This window comes from Tachysurus vachellii, chromosome 26 (genome assembly GCF_030014155.1).
Source record: "Tachysurus vachellii isolate PV-2020 chromosome 26, HZAU_Pvac_v1, whole genome shotgun sequence".
In the NCBI taxonomy this organism is placed as follows: domain Eukaryota; kingdom Metazoa; phylum Chordata; class Actinopteri; order Siluriformes; family Bagridae; genus Tachysurus; species Tachysurus vachellii.
Window position 1 is genome coordinate 5,825,263 of NC_083485.1, and position 16,492 is coordinate 5,841,754.

The 16,492-nt window shown below is 39.5% G+C and overlaps 1 protein-coding gene across 1 annotated transcript in view; it reads left to right on the forward strand.

Moving 5' to 3' along the window:
* si:dkey-34e4.1 (carboxyl-terminal PDZ ligand of neuronal nitric oxide synthase protein) overlaps positions 1-16,492 on the forward strand; it is a 58,338-nt gene that overhangs the window by 1,128 nt on the left and 40,718 nt on the right. Inside the window, exon 2 of the mRNA XM_060863361.1 lies at positions 3,551-3,622. Coding sequence (XP_060719344.1) covers positions 3,551-3,622 — 72 coding nt within the window. The remainder of the gene's footprint in view (positions 1-3,550; positions 3,623-16,492) is intronic.

The window sequence follows — 16,492 nt, forward strand, 5'->3', positions numbered from 1 at the left end:
TGGTTTTGTTTTTTTAATGTGGATATATGAGGTATATAGACAATATACATGTATTTTTATCCATTGCATACAGTTTCAGAAATCAGTGCGGTGCAGTAAGATGATATATCAATAGTACGATTAAGAGTGTCACATTAAATTTCCTGATCAAACATCAGTAAGCAACTCATTTGTAAAATGCTGTTTTAAAGATGATTTTCTTTTATGTCACTTTGAATAAATTTACCGATGCAGTCATTAATTGAACATCGCTAAACTTCTGAACAGTTTTCAGTTTTTTTAAGAAAGCAAAATCACTTTTAATCAACCTTATACTATATAGACAAATGTATGTGGACTCCAGAGCATCACATCCAAATGTGGGTTATTAAATTTGGAGGCACCGAATTGTCTTGAATGCTCTTGTAGTCTGGAGCATTACTCAAACTAAGAGGCCGAAACCTGTTCCAGCATGAAAGTGGCCAAGTACACAATGAGAACGCCATGCAAACATGTTACTAACGTTGGAGTAGAAGATCTTGAGTGTCCTACAGTTGAGTCCAGACCTCAACTCCACTGAACACTTTTGGGATGAACTGGAACATCAACAGCACCCCAGACCTCCTCGCCAGACACCTGATCTCACTAATGCTGATGTGGAAAGCTGAACGATCACAAATCCCAACAGCCATGCTCTAGCATCTACAGGAACGGCTTCAAAGAAGAGCAGAAGTTATTATTACCTCAAAGACAGTTTGCTGGCAGTTTGGCAAGTTTACTGTGGAGTTTATCTAAATTATGGAAGAAGAAACTGTTACTGAGTGTCTGTGTTTGGCACTTGTTTTTCAAAACAGAAAGAATTTCCAGGTCAAAACAAAGGATGTCACGGTCATAAGATGAGGTCATAAACAAATGGTGCCACATATTCAGCCCAGGGAAGTGTGTGCCAAGATATATTGAGAACATATAAGGTGGACTAAATCTGGAATGGGTGTGATAGTGTTTTGTCTACATACTTTTGACCATATAGTTGTTTTATGATGTATCATGTATGATTATGATATTTTTGTCAAATATTTGCCACCACTAACAACCCTGATGAAGGTGCTGAGTGGCATCTAAGAAAATGTTCTTTCAAGACTAAAGTCTGAAAGACAAAAAGAAGGAAATGCATGATATGTAACCATAAAAAAAAAAACATCTATAACAATTTCCTGAGAGTAAATGAGTAACAGCCCAATGATTGCCAAGATGTTGAACTAAACCAAATCTGACTGACAGAACACAGCTAACACCTGAACTACTTTTAATACGAAATTGAAACGCAATGATATTTGGCCTATACTGTATTTCCAACACTGTTAAAGCTGAAAATGTGTCTTCTTATAGTTGGGTTAGGTGACATGGTGTAGCGGATACCATTGCTGCCTTGTAGCATCCTAAGCTCAGGTTATTGTTTGTGTGGAGAAGAATATTCTCTAATATCTACAGGGTTTCTTCTGGTTTCTCCCGTCTCCTCCCAACATGCCAGTACATTCATTGGGTATACTAATTTACCCCTAACCCCTAGCTGTAAATAACTATGTGCAAATGATCAGCACATGCCCAGAATAGGGTAAACATCTTAATGAAGATGAATGCAGCTTAAAAATTGGGTCAATTTTTTTTTCTCCACAATACACTTGTCAATGCTGTAATAAATTCAGTTAAATTTGACTTTAAATTCTCTGCAAGCTTGAAACTGGAATATTTAAATATATGCATATACTGATGTAGAAAAATATGTGTAGTCTCCAATTGAAAAACACACACTGGTTGTGTTAAAAGTGCAAAACCCACATCACGTGAGTGACCTCAGTGGAAATGTGTGAGAATAATTAGAATCATTATATAATTTAAATAAATATAATTGTTATCAGGGGGCATGGTGGCTTAGTGGTTAGCATGTTCGCCTCACACCTCCAGGGTCGGGGTTCGATTCCCGCCTCCACCTTGTGTGTGTGGAGTTTGCATGTTCTCCCCATGCCTCTGGGGTTTCCTCCGGGTACTCCGGTTTCCTCCCCCGGTCCAAAGACATGCATGGTAGGTTGATTGGCATCTCTGGAAAATTGTCCCTAGTGTGTGATTGCGTGAGTGAATGAGAGTGTGTGTGTGCCCTGCGATGGGTTGGCACTCCGTCCAGGGTGTATCCTGCCTTGATGCCCAATGACGCCTGAGATAGGCACAGGCTCCCCGTGACCCGAGGTAGTTCGGATAAGCGGTAGAAGATGAATGAATGAATGAATAATTGTTATCTTTAGGAGGAAAAATGATTCTGTGCAGATCTTTGACTGTGGGCAATGATTTAAAAAGGGTTGGGGAAGAGAGATAATACGTTTAAGTGGTTTTTATCTAGAATAGCATAGTAGATTTTCTGATTATATAACAAAAATTGGCTTGGCTTAAAATGTTAGATGATACATTTAACATTTTTGAGAGACCTTGGATGTCTGTCTTAGAACACCTTGGAAGTGAAACTGATTATTTGAACTATTTGGCTTTTGCTATATGTAGGCTATTTTATAATATATGACTAAAAAAAGTTTAATGACTAAATAAACTTGTCTCTGCCTTCTGAACTTTAAGGCACAGTCTAATACGTTAAAAACCGTGTTGTCTTGAAGACCTCAGATTAGGACTACCATTGCTGGTAGATTAATCTTGATCATTTAGCTTGTGCCGTATACTCACTACATGACTAAACTAAATTTCCTATGTTGAATTTGGATTAATTCACAATAATTCTTATTTGTATACCACTTTTTAACAACTAGTGCCACAAAGCAGTAGTCTTGATCTAGATTTCTATTGAGCAAGCCAAGAATGAAACCCTGAGAAGAACCAGACACAACCAGGAATGCCTCCTTTTTCCGGTTACAGTATAGCAGGATTACAAATCCATAAACAGATGTATAGTGAGAGCACACTATATTGTGTGAGAGCATTTTGTCAGTAGAGATCACAACAGTTATTCATTAGATTTAAAAGACTGTAGGTTATTGTCTGGAGCATGGAGGTGAAATCAAAGTGTAAAAAGAGCCAGACAAAGGATGGACCATTTGATGGTCTCGTTCTTCACAACAGTAAGGCTTGACATTCCTTAAGAAACCGATACACCTGTCTGAACTGAAGACTTTAACATGCCTGAAAGCATCTTTACTTTTTACACAAATTGGTGACAACGAATACTCCTTAAAATACTAAATAACAACTTGGGCAATGATGGCTTAACACTGGGCATTGGTTGTTCATCACTGGGGAAACGTAGCATAAATATTAAGGTTAAAATTCAAGCCCTAAGCACCCCCTAAGCCTTAACCCTCTCTACTCCAGGGGTGCCATATCATAGCTGACTTTTATCTCTGGCCTCAGCTTCCTATCAAGCTACAACATTAGCATTAACATTTTCACTGTGCTATAATGTATATGTGACAAATAAAGGCTGTTAATTCTGCTCACAGAAAACTTCACATATACAACAACACTTGTTTAAAAAGTCAGACTAATCCTCCTACTTGCATTTGTGTTACAGTATATTGGTAGTCTGGATGTTTCAAGACCTAACAGTCGTGTGGAGATCGTCGCTGCCATGCGGAGAATCAGAGTAAGTTCACACCCGTGCTGCCGGGTATAATTTTTGTTCCTTTGCAGGTGCTGGATTTTGTAGTGTGGCTTTCTTCAATTTTGAGTACTATTCATTAATACATAATTAGGGTAGGTGAAGATTTGACATGACTCAACTGAATTAACGCACCTACGAGCGTGTACATGCATGTTTGAGTGGGTGACTCACTTTAAATCGTTTGCTCATTAACTGTACTCGAGGGTTTAAGCACACACAACAATAATTGAGATAAATGAGATTACAGTCCAGTGGATTTTCATGCACTCTATGTAATCTTTGTAAGGAATGGAAAGATGAGCCTTGTTTCAAAAAAGAGTTTGTGGAAAATATAGCTGTAGTAGCAGTAGGGTTGGGTATCAAAAGAAATTTTCCGGTTCCGATTCCGGTTCCAGTTCCAGTTCTGCCTTACGATTCCCGGTTCTGATTCCGATTCCATAATAAAATAAATGTGAAAAATAATGCACAATACTGAAACAATTCCATTTGTGTTTATTAATCACTCTTTAAATATTTTTAACAGAGCATTTCAATTCATATCAATTGAAATAAATCCAACATCATATTTAACATCCAGAATTACAACTTAGCAAAACAGTTAACTTCTTGTTACAGTTATGGTTAACTTCAGAAGAAACATTAACAATGTCTGCTTTCACTGGGAGAAGACGAGACCTTTCCTGGCTTATTGTATCTCCAGCTGTGGAGAAAACCCTCTCAGACGGGGGTAGATTTGCTTCATTGTTGTAGCTTTGGAAATGAATCCACACTTTAGACTTTTTTTAGACATGTTTAACACAAAGCGTACCTCAGCACAGCAGCGCGAGTGACTGATTTCTGTGGTAAGCTGCGTTAATTTGGTTGCGTGACTGTAAACAGTGTAAACAATTAATATTCATGAGGTAAGACATGGCTATTTAATGTGAAAGCTCCCAGCGCTTTGCCCGTCATCGCATCGGAACCGCGTTTGGAACTGAAATTCCTCGCGGTTCCGGTTCCTGTTAAAAAACAGAACCGGTTCTGAATAAGAACCGGAACTCGGTTCCCAACCCTAAGTAGCAGTAAGTTAGTATGATTTCCGATTTAAGGGGTTTCGAAGAAGCATCTTGATCACGTCTAATATGCAAAGTGGAGATATGAAACATCTGACGTTTGGGTTTTGCTGCACAATTTAGCTTTTTATGATGCCTACCACTTAAACATAAGCCACAAAAGCTAAACTTTTTGTTTGGGATAAATTTGTGTTTAAAAAAAAAAAACCTACCACACAATTTATTCAAACTTGATTCAGCTACTGTATAAACAGTCTTTTTTGGACTTAGTAAGACAGAAATAATGCAGATTGTCTTGGCTCTATGTCTTGTTCTGGAACACAGAATTATAGCTTTTTGTCTGACAGGTGCCACCGGAGCCTCCTTCTAAAAATGAAAAATAATCTCCTCACAGAAAATGTCAACATACTGCATCAGCAATTACACACATTGGTTATTCTGGTTTTGCGAAGCGTTTGACTTATTTTAAGTAGAGTGTTACTGTAGAAATCTTACCATATTAGAACTTTCTGACCAATCTGATTCAAGCATCGTTAAGGGTGTTCTGGGGTAAATAATTAAACAAGGCCTTTTGGTTTGATTGAACATTGTTTTTTTTTATGTTTTAGGTCAGTCCAGTTACATACAAATGATAGCAAGACCCTAACATTCCAACATGCTGAATGATGTGATATATTTTACATTAATACCATATTTAGAATGAGAATGTTCTAGAAACACGGTTGTTGAGTTTTGCTGGTTGAAAGCACTTGGTGAGCAGGTCACTGTGTGCCAAAAAAGAATGAATCTGATCTTTTTCTCCATGCTATTAGCTCGTGTTTGTTGCTTCATTTTTTGCCTCTGCTTTGGTGTATACAATATGTGTGTGCTTGTGTTGCTTGTTAACCTCAGTAGATCACCTCAGACACGAGATCACAGGGCATTTTTACCTCAAGCTTTCATCCACTTCTCTATCTTTGTTATTGGCAGTGCAACACCTTGGGTCTGTAAGGTTCCACATGCTGCATGAAAAGGCTCCATGACCAGTAAAACTAATAAAAAAACATTGCTGTCAGAGAGAAATAATAGAAGACTATAAAAGAATTGACTAATATTTGTCTCCGCTGATAATTTCTAGGTTGCTGCAATAGGAACATTTCTGTTCTCTCTCTTCTTTGCTCTCTTTTTTATCATGCCTGGAAATTAGGTATGCATAGAAGATTTTGATTCCCACCTGCTCTGTGTGTACCTACACTGATCTGAATACCAAATTGTAGATATGTCTAGTTGAAAGAAGTCTACTGTGAATTGGTCTAATTTTTTGAAGAAGAAGAAATAGAGAAGTAAAGACTTAAAGAAGTTGAATGACACTCAGGACATGCTATACCCATCTTATGCTGTTTTTGAATGAAAATAAATTCATTTAAACCTACATTTTACATGCATTAAAAAAACCCAGAATTGATTACAGACTTAATTTCTGTTCAGATCATAATACAAATACCAAATCTCTTATGTTATCTTAAATAACCTTATCCTTTTCCTCCACCCCTTTACCATTCCCCATACACAGCCAAGACTCCTGACACCACCACTTACCCAAACCTCAGTCACCTGACACCACCACTCAACCAAACTTCAGTCACCTGACACCACCACTCACCAAAACATCAGTCACCTGACACCACCACTCACCAAAACTTCAGTCACCTGACACCACCACTCAACCAAACTTCAGACTCCTGACACCACCACTCACCCAAACTTCAGTCACCTGACACCACCACTCAACCAAACTTCAGTCACCTGACACCACCACTCACCCAAACTTCAGTCACCTGACACCACCACTCACCCAAACTTCAGTCACCTGACACCACCACTCACCAAAACTTCAGTCACCTGACACCACCACTCACCCAAACTTCAGTCACCTGACACCACCACTCAACCAAACTTCAGACTCCTGACACCACCACTCACCCAAACTTCAGTCACCTGACACCACCACTCACCCAAACTTCAGTCACCTGACACCACCACTCAACCAAACTTCAGTCACCTGACACCACCACTCACCAAAACTTCAGTCACCTGACACCACCACTCACCCAAACTTCAGTCACCTGACACCACCACTCACCCAAACTTCAGTCACCTGACACCACCACTCACCCAAACTTCAGTCACCTGACACCACCACTCAACCAAACTTCAGACTCCTGACACCACCACTCACCCAAACTTCAGACTCCTGACACCACCACTCACCCAAACTTCAGTCACCTGACACCACCACTCAACCAAACTTCAGACTCCTGACACCACCACTCAACCAAACTTCAGACTCCTGACACCACCACTCACCAAAACTTCAGTCACCTGACACCACCACTCAACCAAACTTCAGACTCCTGACACCACCACTCAACCAAACTTCAGACTCCTGACACCACCACTCACCCAAACTTCAGTCACCTGACACCACCACTCACCCAAACTTCAGACTCCTGACACCACCACTCAACCAAACTTCAGACTCCTGACACCACCACTCACCCAAACTTCAGTCACCTGACACCACCACTCACCCAAACTTCAGTCACCTGACACCACCACTCAACCAAACTTCAGACTCCTGACACCACCACTCAACCAAACTTCAGACTCCTGACACCACCACTCACCCAAACTTCAGTCACCTGACACCACCACTCAACCAAACTTCAGACTCCTGACACCACCACTCAACCAAACTTCAGACTCCTGACACCACCACTCACCCAAACTTCAGTCACCTGACACCACCACTCAACCAAACTTCAGACTCCTGACACCACCACTCAACCAAACTTCAGACTCCTGACACCACCACTCACCCAAACTTCAGTCACCTGACACCACCACTCAACCAAACTTCAGACTCCTGACACCACCACTCAACCAAACTTCAGACTCCTGACACCACCACTCAACCAAACTTCAGTCACCTGACACCACCACTCACCAAAACTTCAGTCACCTGACACCACCACTCACCCAAACTTCAGTCACCTGACACCACCACTCACCCAAACAACACCGCCATTTCAGGTTTCTCTTTAAGATGACAGGGTGTTTTTCCCATCTTATTAATATTAAGGGGGAAAAAGGAGAGCAAACATTAAATACTTTAATCAATTAAAATTGTATTTAGCTATTATGGAAAATTACTAATCCATTACTATAACAGCCTGCCAACAATTGATTTATTCCTTTCATATGTGTTGAAAATTAAAAAAAAAAAAAGCAAATGTTATTTAATTGAATTAAAACATTTCCAAAGAACTAAACCCCTCTTTACACAAACACTAGAAGCAAAAAGAACTAAGGTAAAACTGGATTAGATTTGAAGCAGGAGAAATTATGTTTCCATGAGAAATTTTTTTCATACAATTCTTTCATACAGTCTCGTTTTTTGGCACTCACCAACACTATAACCAAAAAAAAAAGGAAACATTAATGCTTGGTATTAATCAAGTATAGAGTGCGACAGAATGTTTTATTTATCTAATGTCTTCTCAGCTCATCCTGTAGATGCTGTGAGATAGTAAAATTTAAAATGAAGTTCATTAGATACCTTGTATTCAGTAGGGTTGCCATGAAATGTGGATTTAGATTCAATCCTAAAAATCCATAAGTAAAGTAAAGTATGTTTTGTTTTTGTAGCATCAGAATTTTTCATTGTCTGCAACCGATAGTGTGTGATCATCGAGAATAGCATGCTGGGTGGATATGGTTCTTTTCACTGCCACCCAACATTCTCTCATTTTTCCGCTGAGTCGGTTTCTCGCTTTCTGTGCTGCTAGATTTATGTTTCAGGTGTTTTATGAGAGTACCTGCATTGTAGTTACCGCAGTAGTTGTTCTTGATCTTTTCAAGGAGTCTGTTTTGTTAGCTTTACATCACATACTGTAAGTAGCCAGTGATACTGCATATTGTTGTCAGAGAAAAAAAGTGAAAAAGTTTGATATAGGAAATGTTGATGGGAAGATTAGTTATAATCATCATTAAACAGTAGTCATTATATGAATATCAGTTGATGGTAGAGCTCAAAATGGACTCAAGACTTTTTTTTGTGTTTTAGTAGTTAAAAGTACTGTTGATGTTCTAAAAATAGAAAATTATAATCCAGACTCACTTTGCATTAAAGCTGCCCTGCCACACGTATTTCATTACTTTTGTGGTAATGTCTGAAGATTACCATGGACTCTGTAACATTTTTTTGTGGAAATAATGCCTTGGTTACCTTGTTTAAAGCCATTCTAGTGTGGTATAGAAAGCCTGCAGGAAGACTCAGCTCGATTTGCGCCAGTTCTCGTGAATATTCAAATGAGCTATGCTGCTTGGCTCCGATTGGCTAACCGCTAGGATATGAGAGCATGACTATTCATTCACCCAGCGCAATAAGTAGCCTAGGCTAGAGGAAATTTGTTTACAATCACCTTGAATTGCGGCAGAATGGCTTCTTCACAAGCCCGTTGACGTTCAGCCATCCTTGCTGTATAGGAAACTCACTGAGCTACACGAATTCTGGGGGCGTGGTCTCAAGTGCGAGAGCTCATGAATATTAATGAGCTCAGTCACTCTGATGTCAGAGTGACCAGCTTTTCCAACTGAATTTCTCCCCTTATTTCTTTTAAGTGGCTAGAACTGACCGGAGGTAGCAGTTCATTTTCACATTCACGACACAACACAAACACATATGGACCTAACACATCAAAAAATACAAGTAAAAACGGTTTTGTGTGGAAGGGCACCTTTAAAGAAGGATATTTCCAGGCTCTGTAATGTTGTGTATCAAGGCTTGTTAGACCACATAGTGATTCACTACAAATTAGCTTTAACAACACTGATGCTTTCAGAAGGACAATGCTTTAAATAGAGAGTTTAATGACAACAGGCTTAAACGCTTGATGATGAGATCATGTCTGGAAAGTGAGCAATCAAGCTATAGTGGTGTTACATACATATATTATACAGTAAACAGCTATTAGATATGTAATGATATGAGTCGCACACAGCTGCTTTTAGAAGAAGGACGATGTTATTAAATGTCCTTCCAGCTTTGGCAACTTGCCACATATTTCACAAGAGTAATTGCAGGTGTCCTAGTCAGAGGTTTAACTTGGGATGGCGGGGTAAAACGTGATCTTTTTTCAAAGCCTGATGGCGTCATAATGTGGCTTGTTGTGTTGTAACGGTTTTCTGCATCGTGCGATCTTCATGTGGTTTCAAGCTGAAAGATCAAATGCTGTTCTTTTCACATGCCCAGAAGTAAACTTTAACACATATAGTTTGGGGCAATTTATAAAGTGTAGTCGGTAGTGGCCTTGCGAGCTTAAAGGCTATTTATGATCTAATTTGAATTGATGCAAATCAATTTAGTCAGTTTGAACCAATTGAGAAATTAGAAGTCTTATTTTGACTGAATCGATTTTTTTTGTAGTATATATCCTCACTTTATATCTTCAGTATTATTCACACTAGCTAGACATTCGGATATTAAAGGTAGGGTCTCCGATATTTGAGAAATGCTTCAGAAAACTGAGTCGGGACGACAAGCTAAACAAAAATCAAAACAAACGTGTAGCCAATGAGCAGAAAGGGGCGTGTCTTGTCAATATGGGTAGAGAGAGTGTTCAGAGCGCATGTGTGACATTAGCAGAAAGCGGTTTTAACATTGACATGGAGGATAAAAACAAAGAAAGAAAGCGAAGAAAGGCTTACGATAAGGCGAGAAGTAGGACGTGTTAATACAGGATCAGCTTTCCAGCGCTGGAGAGAACTGAAGGAGCAGGAAGTTGGCGCATATTCACAGATTGGAGTTTCCCGAGTCAATAACTCCTGAACTAAACGCTGTTACTACACAAATCATTACACAAATAACACCTATTTTCTATCGTAGTAATGTAGAGAGGCAGCTACAACCGCGTTTTGTGTAGTAACAGCGTTTAGCTCAGGAGTTATTGACTCATTCGAATCTGTGAATATGCGCTCTCTCCGCCCATATTGACAAGACTAGCCCCTTTCTGCTCATTGGCTACACGTTTGTTTTGATTTTTGTTTTGTTTGGTGGCCTAACACAGTTTTCAGAAGCATTTCTCAAATATCGGAGACCCGCAAATATCGGAGACTTTAAATGGGGGGAATTTATTTTCCAGTGTGTTGTGGTTCTCAGAGTAGCGAGTGCTGATTTCATATCGTATGCCTGTGTTTGTTTTACCATGTTCTCTGGTTTGGATTTAACATCTCAATCACTGTCTTGCTAACTTCTTGTGTTCACCTGTTACGTGTTTAATTCCTGAAACCAAGCTTTGTACAGAACCTCATTTCTCCATCTTTACTTTCTTTGCCAGTGTCTGATTGTGCACTAAAGCCTTCTATGGACTGTGTGGGAATTTCCAGCTTCACCCTAAAGCACATTGAGTTCATACTTGTATCCTGACACACTTTACGTTTACAAGACACTGAAAAGATTTTCTTCTTCTTTGTTCTTTCTTCTGTTGCATTTCATATTTTGCTTGATGTTGCTCTACATTGTGAAATCCCTTTTTTCTGTGGTTCACAGGAAACGTATTGATGCTTTGTACTAATTTTGACGGGAGTACATTACCAGTTTTGAATTTGTTGTTTATTACAGTAAATATTTTTATTCACTGTAAATGTTAATCAGGGATTGATGATCCTGTGAAAATGGGCTGTTTTTTTTTTCTGTTTTTTTTTTGTTCCATGAAAAATCAGTGAACCAAATTTATTAAACAGCATGTGAGCAGTTCTCAGGGTTGCTGCAGAACATCACACAATAGACCTCCTGCACCTTTAGTGTTTGGCCTCCTAATGACTGGAAAGCAGCTTTGCCAAACTTTTTTTTTTTTTTTTTTAAGAATTTGCAAGACACGAATGTGGAATTTTAAAAATGTTTTGCGAAAACAGCTGATCGTTGTCGCAGTGTGAGACTTTATACTTTATGTTACAGCCGTTCCTCAAAGGTTTCTTCAGAGATTGGGAAGGACAAAAGAGAGATGTAAGCTGAGAGAGGAGAGTGGGGAATGGACTGGAGTGAAAGAGACCGGGGTTGCTGAAAGAAGGAGAGAAAGGACTCATTGTTGTGCGCTGATGCGTAGTGGTGACCTGCATGAGCTCTCCATCCTATCCTCAATCTGTTCAGTCCTCTAAACACCACTCACTGTGTGCTCTGTTTGTACGGGGAAAGGAAATGCACACGGCGTTACTGGGTTTAACAAGGTCCTTGTCCAAGTCAGCACTTTTACTTCTTATTCTACTTAATTCACTCTTTAAGTGCATTTCAGGAGTGTCAAGATTTAGAACTTCATACCACATTTCCATTCTGAGCTATTAAAAAGTGATGATTATACAAGGTATTAAACAGGAAGGTCATGCTGTCGTGCATATCGTATGACCGCACTGACTGGAGCGTGTTATTACACTGATTCCGCTTTCATCTTTTAAAAATGATGACCTTTAGTTGATTAAAGAACGACACCTCACACTTTTATATGGTTTATCGTTCGATACGATGTTGTGGAACATCCCAGGGATGTTATTTCACGTCATAGCAGCGTTAAGCATTCATTCCCATCTCTCACTCGATCAGATCTTAATGAGACTAGATAGATGATATGAGGCTCATTAAAGAGGACAAACTAAGCAGGTTTCACTCACATTGATTCACTCACTTTTTCTTTTCCCTCTTTTTTTTTAAGTTAACTTTAATAGTTGGATTAACACACACACACGCACACACACACACATGCACACACACATTCTGTAGATTTGAACAGAATATTTAGACACACCTTTTGTCCGGCTTGATGTTAATGAGTAAGTTAAGTATATTTAATGATGTAATATTAGTTAGTGGTTGTACAGAATCAGGCTGAAACACACTGCCATGTGTCCGTCTCTCGTATTGAGTGAGTGAATGAACGCAGCAGGGATCCTCCCTCTTTCTTTCTGCTTTCTTTTTTTCACGTTTCAGGGTCACTTCAGACCGAGTTCAACAGTAACATGAGGCCCCTTGTGTTCTATCACCATAGCAACCCCTGTCCCTGCAAAACATGCTCTGCGTGTTTGTGTGTGTGTGTGTGTGTGTGTGTTTGGGGCGGGTGTTAAGAGTGTGTAGTTACGAGTTTGTATATGTGCACTAGGCTAAAAAGATGCCAAAGAAGATGGGATTGGTTTTACAACACGTAGACTTGCTTAGAACAGCTAGCGTGTGTGTGTGAGAGAGAGAGGGAATGTTAGGACAATGGTGAAAGAGAGAAATAACTCTAAGGAAGGAAGGATGGATGGACATATAGAAAGAGATAGAGAGACACTGAATTGCTGAATTGCTAATTGAAAGGATTTGAAATGGAGAGTCATGTTTCCAAGTGTTGGATCTTAAACCCTCAGGGTTCTAGTGCATAAATGTTTATTACAACGTTTGTTCCCACAGCCTGGGTAGATATTTAGCTTAGACTCTTTCATTATACAGGTTCATGATTTCAGTTTTGTACACACACACACACACACACACACACACACACACACACACACACACACACACATGCCTATTATAACTGATTGCTAAGCAAATCTGGAGCTCCAGTGTTGAAACAGCTTTATTATTAACCTTGTTTGCCTACAGTTTCCAAGAAGCCGTTGTTTGCTAAGTGGGTGTTCGCTATTCGTCTCTTAATAATCTCTCGTCAGTGTGTAGTAAAAAGTACACACACATTACATTGTGAATTACTCACGGACCTGAAGTTTTATTACTATTACTAATGTACCAGTAAAGTGCTCAGGTGCACTAAAAGACCAGAGAAAAGAGAATGTCATGCTGTAAGTGAAGAAGTAACTTACAACATGTACAAAGTGCTTGTCACCTCAGAAAGCCAAAATCAATACTGTCATGTACCTCAGAGAGCTTCTGTCAGCTCAGGACTTATCAGCTACGCACTGACTGTGAAGGAAATGTGTGTATGTTACGGTTGTGGCAAAATCTAGTCTTTCACCCGACCTGTTTGAACTAATTGTATTACGTTAAAAATAACACAATCTTCTGTAATATTTATAGCTCGTTATAAGTTATGAAAATTTTATATTTTTAGTTCCTTTCGGAACCCTGTGTTTTGTGCACCACAGGTATTCTGACCTTTTTGAAACTCAAGTTCAGGTGCATCACTTTTCCATTTAGGTTACGACATTTTCAGATTTTACCTTATTATTGGATGGATAAAGGAATGATTAGATGAATGAACTATTAGATACATGGACACATGGTTGCTTGGATGAATGCATGGTTGGATGAGTGGTTGGTTGATTAGATTAGTAGATGGATAACTGGTGGATGGATGGATGGATGGATGGGTGGATGGATGGATGGATGGGTGGATGGATGGATGGATGATTAAAAAGATAAATGAACATTTGGAGTGGTGGATGGGTCGTTAGAGGGATAACAGATGATGACGAATTAAAATTGGTGCATAGAAGCCTTTATTTTCATACATTATTGTGCAGTGGAATTCATTTCTTCACATATGCCAACTGAGGATGTTGGGGTCGATACTATGGGAGCTATGATACAGCACTCCTAGAGCAGGGAGGTTTAAGGGCCTTGCTCAATTGCCCAACAGTGGCAGCTTGGCAGTGCTGTGGCTTGAACCCAAACTTCCAATCAACACTCCAGAGCCTTAAAACCACTTGAGCCACCACTGCCCCATTAATGGAGGATTAGATAGTTGGATGGCTGATTAGATAATTAAATGTTTGAATAAACAGATGAATGATTAGATGGACAGATGACAAAATACATATATATATATATATATATATATACGTATATATATATATATATATATATATATATATATATATATATATATATATATATATATATATATATATGTATAATCAATGTGGATGGATTGTTATTTGGATGGATGTTAAGCATGACTTGAATTCCTGAGGAAGCGATTGAGTATCCATGCAGTCAGGATTTGAGATAAAATAGCGGCTTGCGCTACCGATTAGTTTGCCCTGAGCAAGGTGAACATTCTCAATGATATAAAAAATGACACCACAATCTGATGTAAGTCATTTTATGGTGTCAGATCGCAGCTATGCAACTCTTCACACTCCAATCATTACAAGGACACTCATCATTTCAAAACCACAGCTTTTAACCCTTGTTATATAAAGTGGCTATAAAGAGTCTCTTCTGTTGTCCCAGGAGACTCTCACCCACAACACACACATCAAACACTAGACACACTGTACACACTGATCAGTTATTTTTATTGCATCTCTTAATTACATGACAGAGTTAAAAAAAAAAAGATAAACAAGAAAACATAGGGATAAATATCAATGCATGCACTAGTTCAGTTTTCTGCTTATTACACAATCCAGCTAATGTTTTATGAAGCACCACTTTGAAATTTTCAGAATTTTAAATTCTTTGGACATTGTGATTTCAGCAACAGTGCAACAAACTACATTGGAATTGAGATTTTCTCATCTCTATGCACTAATGTCATGATGCCCTAAAGCATCAAATTCAAACTAGATTTGTAAAGTTCGTCGAGACAAACTTTGATGTTGGCTTTGACGGTGCAAGTATTCGCAAAGGCCAGTGCTTTTTGGAGGCGAGTGGACATAAGGGTCAGTGTTACTTTTGGAGGCAAGTGGACAGAAAGATTGTGAAATCTACTGGACCGCTAGGGTGCCAATACTTTTGGAGCGGACATGAGCATGTGACGTGATCCGAATACCCGTGAGGCAGTTCCCCTCATTGTGCTGAGTGTTTTGATATGTCACATGTCCATGTTGTGCAAATTTTTTATTTCGCTTATTTTGGGGGCGGGGCTACACGTGACGTCACGTGACGTGACCAAAATACACGTGAGGCAGTTCCCCTCATTGTGCCGAGTGTTTTGATATGTCACATGTCCATGTTGTGCTAATTTTTTATTTTCGCGTGACGACACGTGACGTGACGTGACCATAACACACGTGAGGCACTTCCCCTCATTGGGCTGAGTGTTTTGATATATGACATGTCCATGTTGTGCTAATTTTTGATTTCGCTTATTTTGGGGGCGGGGCTACACGTGACGTCACGTGACGTGACCAAAATACACGTGGGGCAGTTCCCCTCATTGGGCTGAGTGTTTTGATATGTCACATGTCCATGTTGTGCAAATTTTTGATTTCGCTTATTTTGGGGGCGGGGCTATACACGTGACGTCACGTGACGTGACCAAAATACACGTGAGGCACTTCCCCTCATTGGGCTGAGTGTTTTGATATATGACATGTCCATATTGTGCTCATTTTTGATTTCGCTTATTCTGGGGGCGGGGCTACACGTGACGTCACGTGATGTCACCAGTATACCCGGTGGGGTGCCAATACTTTTGGCAAAAAGTGGCTACTGAGGGTTTGGACATTTCATGTCATTACTGCAGTCATTATGGGATTCTACATGTTATTATACTGCATAGAACAATGTCCTAAAGAACCTGCCCGAGTTTGGTGTAAATCGCTCGAAAACTTGCCGAGTTATAAACCTCCAAAGTTTATAATGGAAGTGGATACGAAAAAAGGCCACTCTGAGCTTCCGTACCGGGAATGCCGGAATTCCGATCGCTTAGAAAAGTAATAGCAACAAACTTCAGACCAGGGTCTACGACATATCCGAATTTGGTGCATGTGGCTCGAAAGCCCTAGGAGGAGTTACTCTTGATAAATTTTTGTCTAAGAAGAAAATATA